This window comes from Ammospiza nelsoni, chromosome 5, assembly GCF_027579445.1.
Source record: "Ammospiza nelsoni isolate bAmmNel1 chromosome 5, bAmmNel1.pri, whole genome shotgun sequence".
Classification (NCBI taxonomy): Eukaryota; Metazoa; Chordata; class Aves; order Passeriformes; family Passerellidae; genus Ammospiza; species Ammospiza nelsoni.
Window position 1 is genome coordinate 12,079,177 of NC_080637.1, and position 13,425 is coordinate 12,092,601.

Consider the following 13,425-nt stretch of genomic DNA (forward strand, 5'->3'; position numbering starts at 1 on the left):
TATAAGTAGCAGCAACTGTGTCCTATTAAGCCTTGGTGCTGCATAACAAAAGATGTATTTCTGTACAAATCTGAGGCTTGGAATTAGTCCTTTGTTTTAAGTCTTGAATCACCGTAAGTTTTAGGCTTGCTTATCTGTGTATATGGAGGCAATTAAAGACAAAATCTATTAAGAAGTGTAGCTCTAGGTTAAAGGCAAGGAAAGGATTTGCTTGTGGTCTGTCATATTGCTATATATGGATCTCATGTTCAGACCTTGATGGGTGTTTAAGATGCTCCAGTAGCTGTGTCCACCTCTGTAAATATGCATTATTAAAATTACAATGTCTGTGGTGCTTACAGAAAACTATAAAGGATGGCAGAATTACTGTTAGCAACAACTCAGTTCCTCCAGGGTGAAGGAGTAAAAGAGGCAATAACCATTGATTATTCCATTAGCCAGGGAGTTGCTTTAACCATTTCCAGGATCTCAGGTCCTCCAGCCTGAGGAAATGAGAACAGATGCAGGAGGGAAATGGGACTCAGCAAGATTTTATTAAGAGCAATAAAGTTCTTCAGGGGATGGAAGCTGCTGTAGCTGGCGTAGAGTCGCCCTGAATTCAAGCAGCTATTGATCATGGTTTGCTCCTTTCTCCATTTTTTGTGGGAAGTGACCACCCGATCTTTTATAGGTCTGCAGTGCTCAGTACACAGTGCAGTGCAGGGCCCTTGGAGCTGGCTCCCCGAGTAGTGTAAGAGGATGGAACCATCCAAGTGACAGTGTGTCCTGGGGTGACTTTATGATGCTTGTATCCCCCATCATCTGTTCTGTTTATGCTAGATATTAAGTTCTGCACCTTTAAGACTAGTTCCAACAGCGAAGGAGAAGAGAAGATGTGCAGACTTGGTTATCAGAACACCCTAAACCAAGGCACAGTGTTATCTGCTGCTGTTGTCTGAGCAGATTAGATAGAATATTTAATTAATAGCTAATTAATGCAAGACATGCAAAAGGTATTATCATATCTCTACCATATCTGAAAAAAACATGACTCAGTAATGTAAGGGGAGAAAGATTAGGTCTTTAGCTTCCAACTTAAGAGAGGGATTCAGAATCTGAAATTTAGTCCATTACAGTTTTCTACATGAGTTGAACAAAGACTGTGACCAAAGCAGAGAAACACAGGAATAACCAAGTCTGTTGTTGGACCTCCTGTGAGACTTTGCCATCATCCATCATGAATGACTGCTGAATATCCACTTGTTTAAAACAAACCAGGGTGTATTAACACTAAATAGTATAAAATCATTTAAAATTTCAGTTGTGAGGGAGCTCTTTATATCATCTGATCCAAATTTTCACTCAAAGCAAGGCTAACATTTTCTGTAACTTGTATTTTTTCTTAATTGATAGACTAGTAATCCAAGCTTGTCTACATTAAAAATATATTGAAGAAACAGTAAGTTATAGATACTCATCTAATATGTGAGCTTCCTCCCTGTGCTGTGTCTGAAGTAGTCTTGATTTGCCAGAGTGTTTTGTGAGGAAGATCCAGTTCCTGTCAATATTCTTTGATAGTGAAAAGTTTCTCAGGCGAGAGAACGCAGAACAAACATCTGATGTCTCTGCTGTTGGCAGAGCTCACTGGAGCTCAGGGGCACACCAGAATCCCTGTGCTCCAATACAGTTCTCACAAAGGGCTGGAGATCTTTAGGGGTGCTGCTGCATCCCCAGCCATTAGATAATCTGTGGGAAATTAATTCAGCATGCTTATTGAAAATCCAAGTGTCTGAGGGCTTTAAAAATACCATCTCCAAAAGACAAAAGTAAGCACAAAATCACGGAGTGGGTCAGGTTGGAGGGGACCACAGTGGGACATCTGTTCCAACCTCCCTGCTCCAGCAGGGTCATCCCAGAGCACATGGCCCAGGATTGCATCCAAATGGTTCTGAAATATCTCCCAGGAGGGAGACTCCCCACCCTCTCTGGGCAGCCCGTGCCAGTGCTTGGTCACTGCAGAGTGAAGTTCTTCCAAATGTTCAGATGGAATTGTGCATCAGACACTGCCTCGTGTCCTAGTGGCTGGCACCACTGAGCAGAGCCTGGCTTTGTCCCCTTGGCATTCCCTCTTTAGATAATTATGCAGTCTTCCCTGGAGGATGAACAGGCCCAACTCCCTCAGCCTTTACTCATCAGAGGGATTTCAAGTCCCCCAGTCATGCTCATCACCCTCCATTCTATCCACTTCAAGAGCTCCACATCTCTCTTTCACTGAGGAGCTCAGAATTTTACTCCAGATGGACAGAGTACCCTAGAAAATACTATGACAATTCCCAGATATTAAAGCCAGTTTTAGTTGTAAATGTTGAGATGGGAAAAGAATTGGAGAAAATGAGGGAAGGGTCTTACAGATTTATCAAAATATATTTTCCATGTTAAGCACTGAAATGTTGTCTTGACAGTCTCATGCAGTCTTTGCCATGGACTTCAGGCTGTGTCTGAAGAGGAAAAGGTCTCCATGACAGGCAATGGAGTTAATGTAACACTTTCATGTCTCTGTGTCTTCAAGTAACAGAAAGGAGGTTGGACACGTTTCTAGCCACTTCCCAGTGTCAGCAGTCTTTAAACCAAACCCTACACGTGTGATGTAATCAGTACAGTATGGATAAAAAATTAAGATGTTTCAAACACTCTGACACTGAGGAGAACCAAAAATACTTCCATTTCCAAATGGAATTTTGATACTTAATTAGTGGTTTCAGTCAAATCAGGGATAGCCTGACCACAATAAACTGGACCATTAGGAAATCAGGTCAGTTTCAGACTCTTCCCTGCTAACATCCCAACTTCTGCTAGCTAAGCCAAGTCACTTGTCAGGCTTTGTGTAATATTATCTGTCAGCTTTTACAGAGGTCTGTCATCCAGGGATGACAATAGAGGCAATAACTAAATATAAACACCTGTGCAGCTTGACAGCATGGTTAGCAGGTGATTTTAATCCCACAGGCCCTAAAGCCTAACCATTTGTCAAGTCCATTTATGGCACTGAAACAAGCAATGTGAATATAACCCTTACAAATGTACTTACAGAACTGTTACTTTGTGTTCTAAGTAAATGTTTCAAATATCACAAAGCAGATTAATTGTAGAAAAGACTGTTTTGTGTTACCTCTGAATTCCTGATGTCACTAAGGAGCTTTCTAGTAATGTAAAAATAACAGCAGTATGATAGCTTTTCGTTAGTGAGAATAAATATAGATCCAAATAATATCTGGCACGATCTTAAGCATACATCTCATATACCTCTGTCAGCTTCAGCAAATAGAGCTAGATTGCTTTGAAAGCATCCTCATAAGGAAGATGTGCTATGTAAGATGTTGTGTAAGTGGTTTACTTTGTGACTTTTCCAAAGCTTTCAAAAGATCATTCTGCATTTAGGCCATGTGCTTGACAGTGTGTCTTTCATCTTCCTAATAGGCACCACAAGGCCACATAAGGAGGGGGAAGTCCCTGGTGTGGACTATATTTTCATCACTGTTGAAGATTTTATGGAATTGGAGAAAAGTGGTGCTCTCCTAGAAAGTGGAACTTATGAAGGTAAGCAGGCTTTTACTGCTAAATTTGTGTCCTGTTTCCATTGTACTGTTTTCTCATTTGATGGAATTGATCTGCTCTATCCTGTTACAAAGATATCATTGCTACTGCTATCAGAAATTTGTGAAGAGCCATATGGCCATCATGAAAATATTTTCATATATAAAATCTAAATGCAGATGAGTTCATTGTAATTTTAGTATATTATAGTGGTTAAGAGAAACATTGCATGTACTACATTGCATTTACAGGACAGAAACACTAGTACTTTACACCAAATACTCAAGGGCATTTCCACAGAATTTCAGCATACAGCTGCTTTCTTAACATAGGGCAAACACATTCCATAGCAGAAATCAAGTGTGAGGCTGACACTTTTCCTTTGCATGTCGGATCCTGCAATTATCCATCTATATCAGAAGCTGAAACCTCACTATTTAAGTGACAGAGGAAGAATTTGCTATGTCATGTCTTATGGGCTTATAAAGTTATTGAAAAGAGCTCATTAATTTTGTAATATGGCAGAGGGATAGGGGCTGTCCTAATGTCTGTATTACAAATCCTGCCTATGGGGCAAAGAGCCAGCAGCTTACTGCATGACTCCGCTTCCCAGGAGAACCAATGATTCATCTGATTCCAAACCTTTTCCAAAACACAGCTGTCCTGAAAGTGAAACTGTTGCAAAGAGGTGGGCAGTTACATTGCAGGGTATTTTAATAAAACCAGAATAATGATACACTATTTTAAACCAGATGTTTCTTGCAAATATACTAGTATTTAAAGTAACTAGGTAATGGATAGTGTTTTTTTACTGCAATATTCAGAGGGAACACCATTTATAGGAAAAATATGACCCATATATATGGGAATACCTGGGTGAGTAGAGCCATTTTACAGAAATCAGCCCCATATTTTCACCTTGTAGCAAAAAAAGCAATAAAGACCTTGTTGTCCTTACTTTGTCCCTGCCAAGAAAAGCATCTGAAGATAAATAAGGAGCTATTCACCCCAAAAAAATCATTAGCTGTGTTATAAATAGCAGCAAAGAAGGCAATTTTTTCCCACCTAATCAGCACAAAGTACCCATTGTCCAGTAAATAAATTTTCGTTAAGAGTTATATCAATACAGAACTTGTAACAGAGATTTCCATTAAAGAAGGTCAAATAAAGGAAAGTATGTCATCTTTCAGGTTTCTACTTTTTTCACCAGTGTCTGGCATGTAATGGTACAAGTTACCTAAACGTTAATGCAACACCACAATCTTACTTTTATCACAGGTCAATTTAATAACAAGCCTTTCTTGGAGTGTCTTTTTGTTACCTTAGGTGTTTGAAAGTAACATTAGAGGAGCTTAAATGGAGCACAAGTCTGTCATTGCTTGACCATGTAATTTCATTAGTTTGCAGCAAGTTTGTAGAGATTGAACTGCTATGTTAAATTAATTCACAGTGCTCTTCTGTCCCTCGAGGGATACTGAGATGTGTCTTTTAATACCAGCTACCAGAGCTGAGTGGACTGCAAGGTGAAATATTGGTTGAGGAAGTCTGCGTAATTCCTCAAAGCAGCTGAGCACCCAGCTGAAGAGGGGTCCAAAGCTGTGACTGTACAACATCTGCCAGGTCATTTGCTTATCACAGGTGACAAGTTCACTGAAGCCAGGAAATCAGAAGCTAAACTTACAGCTAACTAAACTCAACAGACCAATTCTGCCCAAATCCTGTCTTTGATTCCCAGATTTTCTAATCACCAGATGCTCATTATGGCAAAAAACAGATAATATATTATCTACCTATGCCTTATGGCAAAAAATAGGTAACACATGAGAAAATATAGGTATTTTACAGATGCTGTTTTTCCTATTCCCACACAATCTTTTGGATATGACCATATAAATTTACACCTCCACAATTTCCTGGTTAATTCTTGACTGTTATGCCTTCTTTGGCAAAGAATTTTACTGATCATCCTGTCATAGGTTTTCCTGAGCACATTAGGACTTCAATGATTAAGTTTACTGGTAAAAATTATGCAACCAGAGCAAAGAAATTTTCTATTTCTATCATGAGGAGATGATTTTTGAGTTCTTGGTTAGATCAAGCAACTTCTTTGAGCATACATAATCTGGGAGACAAATTTTTTTCTTATCAAGACTGGTTTTTATATTTATTAAACAAATCACTCTTCTTTTTAATTGTTCTCAGTATTAATAAATTGTTTTAAATATTTATTTATTTAATTTTTGGTTTTAAGAAAATCATCCAGCATTTAGCTAAGTTTCTATGTAGAGTAGCTGAGTCAGTCTATGCTGATTATCTAAACACAACCGCTATGAACCAGTTAATCTCTACCAGAATAATGTTTTAAAGAAGGGATTTCTTATTCAGTTGAGATAAAAATTCAGACTGTACACCTGTGTTGTTTTTCATCACTTTTTGACTAGAAGGTTTGTTTCATTCAATTTACTTTCTACTGTGTGAATTCCAAAGAGAATCAGGAACATCCAGGTAAGCCAGAGGAGAATGAGGTCAAGTGCAGACTTACCTGACACTGAGTGTTTGTATTGTTCCTTATAGAATCTGGTATTGTTGGGAAGGGATATTTTCTTATAGTAATGGTAAAACCATTAAAACAATCTGAAATCTTTTGTTCTATTGTAGTAAATAAGAGTTGTGACTCCAACTTGGACAAGATACAATCTAAAAGTGAAAGCAAAATGTATTCTTAGAAAGGTAGAGTTGTATAGTTCTTTTTTTTCCTTGAAGCATACTTTTTTTTTGTTTGTTTTAAAATAAAGTTTTAGGTTATAAATTCTTTAGAATTAAAAATAGGATACTCTGTGACCTCCTTACTGCTTTAGGCTTTGGATACACCTTTCTTTGTCTACTGCTTTTGTGACAGCTGTGAATGACTGTAGTATTACAAAGGGCTGTAGAAAAGCAATAGCACATTCAGGATCAAAAATCTAAAAATCTCTTTTTTTAGCAGTTTTGCAAATGTGAAAATATTTCATTTCAGTAGGACTAAATGCATTATTATTTTGCCCTATTCTGCTTATGTCTTTTTGAGCAACTGCTGATAAGAAAGCTATCTTTATAGATATTAATTATTTTAGGCATACATGATATTACATAAACAGTTGCTATGCTTTGCAGCTTACCTGTGGCTAAGTTCCCTGTCAGTCTAGGTAATATTATTCAATGCAGAACAAGAGAAAGAATACAAGAGGCAGTTCCACTCCCACTCAGATTAAAAATCAGAGTCACGTTAACTTCGGTGAGATTGTTACTGGGTTTTGAATTGGTAATAAAATTACAAATTTTATTATGCACATTTATCTAAAATTGAAATTTTTTATACACCAGCACCTTGCTATTTCAGACAGGGGATATTTGCCTGAAGCACATCAAACATTTATTTCAAGGTCTTTGTATAATAACACAACGAAAACCTAAAGGTTTCACTTTGTTTGCTTTTTAGTAGAATTTCAATTTACTCTGCTGATTAAAGAAATTCTGAATTGGCTCAAAATGATAACTTCATTATCCAACACACTTATTTAGATGACATAACCATGGTTCTGTAACCAGAGGAGGAGGAGTTCCTGTGCAGAATGAAAGCCACTGCCATGCAGACTCATGTAACACAGGGAGACCTGCCCCACCAAAATAACCCACATTCCTTTCCTTATTTCTGGCATGAAGATCAAAGATGGTCCTTGAATTGACACAATATGTAAATCTATAATATGCATAATAACAAAATCTGTGATGAACAGACAAACCTCTGGTGGGAGGTTTGGCTCAGCACACTGTCATCTCTCCAATGTGTCAAAACTTGCATGGAGACTCCATGGGTCACTGATATCAAATGTTGCTCCCACCTCCTTATTAGATCAGCAAAATTCTTAACCAGTGCAGCGTAGCAGTAGAATTAAAATGTACTTGAACTGTATTTTGCTTAAGAGTGTAAACACTCATTAACAGGAGTGTAACAGCTTCAATGTTACCAAAACCCAGATATGCTAAGGCACATGATTGAAGGTTATAGTAAGACATCATTACAAAGTGTTAAAATGTAAGAGTTTAAGTGCAATGCATGCTATGGGTAGGGTTGCCTCCTAAAAGTGACATATGTAGTGGCAGTACCAGAAATAAGAAGAGATGTTCAGTGTATAAATACTGTAAGAAAAAGAGACATGGTTGTTGGCAATCCATAAGGATAGAAATGTATTTCAAATACATTAAGCAAGAGGTATTTTAACAATGTGGAGCTCTATAACAAATGAAAACATGAAAAAGCCTGTTCATAACCATTAGATGTGGCAAAAATGAGAACAGAAACTGATTCGACCAGTACACTTACCAATAATGCATTAAGTAGAACTCTTTTTTTAATCAAATTTTTGTTTTCCTCAGAAAATCTCCATAAGAGTTGCTTTGTAAAACACATCTTATTTGCTTCTAGTATAATAATCATTAATTCATTCCATGAAAAGTAATTATTTTATTTATATTGCCATTAATTTTGCCAAAAATCCACTTTTTGTTATTTGATTGTTTGGAATTGTCTCAAATTCATTTGCTGGCAAAAATTCCAAGATCACTGAAGCTGTTTAACCCCTTACATGATCATGGACTTTCTTTGGCCCCACTGAATTCCATGGTAAATTTCCAGCTGACTTAAATGAAAACAGAATTTCACCTCTGTTTTTTTCACTGATGGAGTATTATTTGGCAGAAGGGTGAGTTAGCTGGGATTTCCCTAACAATCCAAAAATCTGTAATTATTATATCTTAAAAAAACAGGTTGACTACATCCCACGGGTGAAACCTTGGTGTTTTGCATTACTTGATTATTCAAGGACAAAGCTTGCAGTTGTTGTGGGCACAGGTATAAAGGGTCAGCATTAGAATGAGCTCTGTTGGGGAAGAGAATGTGGGTGACAGCCAAAGTCTTGCCTGTGACTCTTCCAACAGCTGGCACATAAGCAGCACTGGGAGGTGCTCAGATTCCATTCACCTGGAGACAGTCCCCATGCTGTCTCCTTGAGAAGATATTAAGTTTTACATAGGCTTTCATTTCTTCTCTCAAGCCAAATTTAGCCTAAATGATCAAAACCCTTCTGTTCAGCTAATGCATTTTCAATTAACATTTCATTTTAATATCTGTAAATTTAAAAAATGAGTTAAGGACTGTTCCATGTAGGCAATGGAGATTTTAATTACTGTATTGTGGTGATAATGGTTTTATAAAGTGCTGGTGTTTGATTCCAGTAGTTTTGATTCCATTCTTCCTTGTAAAAATTGTAAGGTATTCAAAATTCCACCCACTTACTGTGTGCAGTGTTCCCTTGTGTGCAGGACATCCTGAGCACTCCACAGCAGATGGATACAAAAGAAAATTAATCAACATAAAGATAATAAAATGCTACCCTCCTAAGACCTAAGCACAGTAGTTAATGAAATACTCTGATTTAAAATGGAAAACAAAGCATTCATGACGATAGATGCATAGAGATAAAAATAGTAGTCCTTCAAAAGCCATGTCTTTTAACAGCAGAAAGAGTTTTCAAGGGCGTAGAAGAATGAGAAGAGATACTTGATAGTAAAAATCATATTCTTGTTGAAGGTGCCTCTTGAAGAGATAGATCTCATATTAATATGATGTCAGCTTTTCACCCCCGTATTCAGGGAACATGTAACTGTGGATATTTCAACATTTAGGAAGTAGAAAGAAGAAATCTTAGACAAAGAAGAAATCTTAGATAAAGTCTGGGACTTCTTGATCTGATTGGGTTCTTGCACGTGTTCTTTATTAATAAGATTTTATGGGCTTTGTTGTATTTCCTCTCTTATTCTTAGGCCAGAGGGAGGAGTTGGATTTCATCAATAAATATGAAATGCAAAGAAAGTAAATGGTCAGAAGCTCCAAAATGTAATGGCAGTGAATATATCAACATGTATGATATTTTTAAAATTCATTTTAAGTCATAAAACATCATCTTTACTATTTTTAATATTATAATTAAATATTTTGTCATTTTCCCAGGGAAGTAATAAGGAAGGAATCAAAATTGGATACATGTCATTTCCCTTATATATGAAAAAACAGCCACTTCTAAAAAAAATACTTTTGCATTGACAAGGGTGACTTTCATAATTTCTACAGTGCCTTTTTAAACTCTGAAAGGTTGGAGTAGTGTTGCACATTGTATACTTTGTGTCTGTTCTGAGGCTGCATAAATGCTCATTATTTTGACAATTGATATTCCTGGTGTGTGATTAGCAACAAGGTTTATGGTTAGAAGGTCTTGCCCTGTGGGCCAAGGCAGATCATCATCCTCCACAGTACTGGTGACACTGCTGGGAAGCTTGAAGATCAGTGAGCCTGCAGATCATGTCAATACTATTATTTCATAAAAGTTTAAGAGATGGTCAGTTTTGATCTACTGCGAGAACGTAACCAATGAGAAAAGATAACATCCAGGTGTACATCACAATGCAGCATTAAAAAATGTCACCTGGAGATTACATCTGTCAGTACAGGTCAAACCCATTCCACAGGCATCCAGGAAATAGAAGCTTAAGGAATAGGGTTTTATGCATCAGATTCAGAGTGGAGCCATTCAGCCTTTAGACAGCATCTTCATCCAAAGATGACAGCTCCTTCCTGCTGTGTACTTCCAGAGGAATCCAAGAGATCACTGGCTTCCCCACAGCTTCTGAAAGGGTTCAACTGAAAGAAAACCAGCAGTCATTGGAGTTATCTCTGTCTCCGGGAGCATCTGTCAGCTTCATGCCCTGCCCAGCAGATAGCCATGGACACTCTTGAGCTGTGTGTGAGTTCAGGAGGCTGAGTGGGATGTGCTTGTCGGAGCTGTGGTGCAGTCAGCATCTCAACTGAGCTCCCTGCCTGCCCTGCCAGACAGCTGGGCTGCCAAGGCAGAGGGTTCTAGGAGGCCAGAGCACTTCTGGCTATTCCAGGGCACTGGCAGGTGGCAGGTGCTCCTCCTGAGTCAGTGTCCAGAGCCCCTCTCAATCACATGTGTCAGCACAAGGTCGCAGACTAAGCCACTGTCACCTGTGGCTTGGCAGAACCCATAATTCTGCTGGCTGGGGCTGCACAGTTCAACAGAGGCTGCACAGACATTCAGTTCATCTGATTTGGGATTTTTTGAGATTCTGTGACTGCTGCTAGCAGAAACTTAGCTCAGTTATTGGCTGGTGATTTTCCCAAGTGTCACCATCATATTTTCTGGAAAAATCCCTTTTCCAGGATTTCTTCTCCTGGGAAGCTGAGAAGCTTCAGAGAAAAAGGAAAACAATGTTATCTCATTTGCTTCTCCTGTGTTTTGCTGCTTTGGAATGTGGTGGGAGATTGGTTATCCAACACGTGAATTGTTTCTACTTAATGACCAATCCCGGTCAGGCTGTGTCGGAACTCTGGAAGGACTCACAAGTTTTCATTAGTACCTTGTTGGGCCTTCTGTAAGTATCCTTTCTCTATTCTTTAGTATAGTTTTAGTATAGCATTCTTTAATATAATATCATAAAATAATAAATTAGCCTTCTAAGAACATAGATTCATCATTTCCTTCCCTTCGTCCAGGGGACCCTGAAATTACCACATGCAAGAAAATCAGAAGGATGTATGTTCACCAGGCAGACAACAGTCTTCTTTCTCAGGCGTGTTCCCAGAATGTAGAGCTGGGAACACCTGTTGTACCACCAGGTACAACAGAGCACAAATTATAGGGGTTCAGAAACCTTGAGTGCTCCAGAAACCTTGTCTGCTCCTACAGGCTCTCTGAAACAACTGTCAACATACTTTAGTTTGTATCAAACCTAGATCAGCACCAAGATGATTTCAATTGCAGAAAAATAAAGAAAGAAATTTTGCTTTCATGCCTTTTCCCAAGCTGGGTTCACCTTGTATCAGCTGAGCCCAGGACCTCAGCCCTAATCTTTAGAATTCTGTATAGTTACTACCAGAAAGCTATTAACAAACTGAAGTGTCCAGGCAAAAGTAATGCAAATTACCAGGAGAGCTGTAGGGAATAAATTTAGAGAACTCATCAGATAGGGCTTTGTTGAGTAATGATTGAGAAGCTCAGAGAATTTAAAATGTGTGAACCCAATGGATGAATAAAGATAATTCAAAGTTGGGCAAATAAGTAACCAGGGCTAATGTGATGAAGCTGGAAAAGATTACCATTTCAATTTAATATTGGGGGGGAAAATTCTCATACTGTGTGATTTAAAACCTAAAATAACCTCCAGAGGTGTAGATACAAGTTTAATCTTTTAGAAATTTTAAAAGTAGTTATTAGTAGAAACATTCCTGCACTAGTAGAAGGATTAATTAAAGGCTGTAGTATAGTACTGCATGTTTCAGTATAGTATATATTAATGCTGTCTGTGTGACACATTATGCTTTGATTGTGGGGTTTTTTTATAAAAGAGGTCACAACCAGTTCATGTTTGCATTTGAGTTACATTTCTAAGTGAATTTTGCCTGCAGTACATATAGTGTAGCTTTAGTTTAAATGCAAACAGGGTTGGGAAAAAAAAGGTCAAACTGTACAGCATGACTTTCCAGGCTATCACACTTATAAGCCACATATACCTGTAGGTATTACAAAAGATGTAAAATAATTTAACATTCAAATTGCAAATCATTATGATGTGCTCTGCAGAAATGTTTTTCCACATTGCTCAGTTACAGAGATCTCCATTTTTCAGTACGTTACTGGAAACACACAATATTTGCTATATCTAGTTTATATGTATTTCTCATGTTATGTTTTTGTGAAGGTGCTCTAGATTTTATATCCTCTTGGATACTCCACATTAATATTTATGATATTCCTCAATATTAAGCTTCATATCACCTTCTTGTATCAAATAGTATTCTGCTAAATACCATAAACTGCAGTCCAAAAGTGTTTGGGAGGTTCTGAAAACAAATGGAGAAAATCCCCTTTCTGTTTTTCCCAGTCTCAGAATTTTCAAAAATTATTGAAGCCATTTTATTTTCTAAACTCAAGGTACTGAAGCTTCCACAATACATTTCTATTAATACCTTTCTATGAATCAAAAGACTATGCTTTTTCTGAGTACATTCTCTAAATCCTTGTTGCCTTTTTTTGAAGACTAAAAGTGTATTCTTTATTCTTTGATCTCTTGATCACAATTTTTCAAACATGATAGAGAATGGTCCCAAAACAACCACAAGCCATTTTTCTGGGATTTTCAGGCACATCCTATCCAGTCCTTGCACATTGGCTGACCTAATTAGTGCCTAATTTGATCCATCTGTACCATGGTAGTACCTGTTCCTGCCATCCTTTGGTCCTAAGCAAAGACCTGGATGGCCTGGGAGTGAGCAGCAGATTTTGCCAGTAAAGGCTGAGGAAATGACGGTGTTGAGACTTCCATTGCGATAGATTATCCTTATTGAGACTTCCCTGCCATGGATTATCCTTTCCTACACTCTCCATCTCCATCTCTTGGTCATCCATCACACTGTCCCATGTTCTCCTCAGTCTTCCTGTAGTTGCTGCTGTGGCTGTAGAAACCTCTCCTGTTGCTATTGTTGTGCTTTAGCAATTTCAATTCCACCTTTTCTTAGCCTTCCTGATTCTGCCCTGTGTATCCAGGAGCAATTCTCTATTTCTCATTGTTTGCCTGTTCATGATTCTGCCTTCCTGACACACCTGCAGTGAGGAGTTTCCTGGGAGCAAAACCTACCTTTGTAGTCTTCCCTTGTTTGCACAATGCTCTATAAAATCAGTGTAAGGCCTCTCTATAATAGCAAGGATTGCAGTTTCTGTATTTCTGTTCTTTCAGCAG

The 13,425-nt window shown here is 38.0% G+C and overlaps 1 protein-coding gene across 5 annotated transcripts in view; it reads left to right on the forward strand.

Moving 5' to 3' along the window:
* The window catches only part of MAGI2 (membrane associated guanylate kinase, WW and PDZ domain containing 2), a 702,840-nt gene that overhangs the window by 405,945 nt on the left and 283,470 nt on the right, over positions 1–13,425 (forward strand). For all 5 annotated transcript variants that reach the window (XM_059471477.1, XM_059471473.1, XM_059471474.1 and 2 more), the window contains one exon: positions 3,457–3,576. In XM_059471477.1, the coding sequence (XP_059327460.1) occupies positions 3,457–3,576 (120 nt within the window). The remainder of the gene's footprint in view (positions 1–3,456; positions 3,577–13,425) is intronic.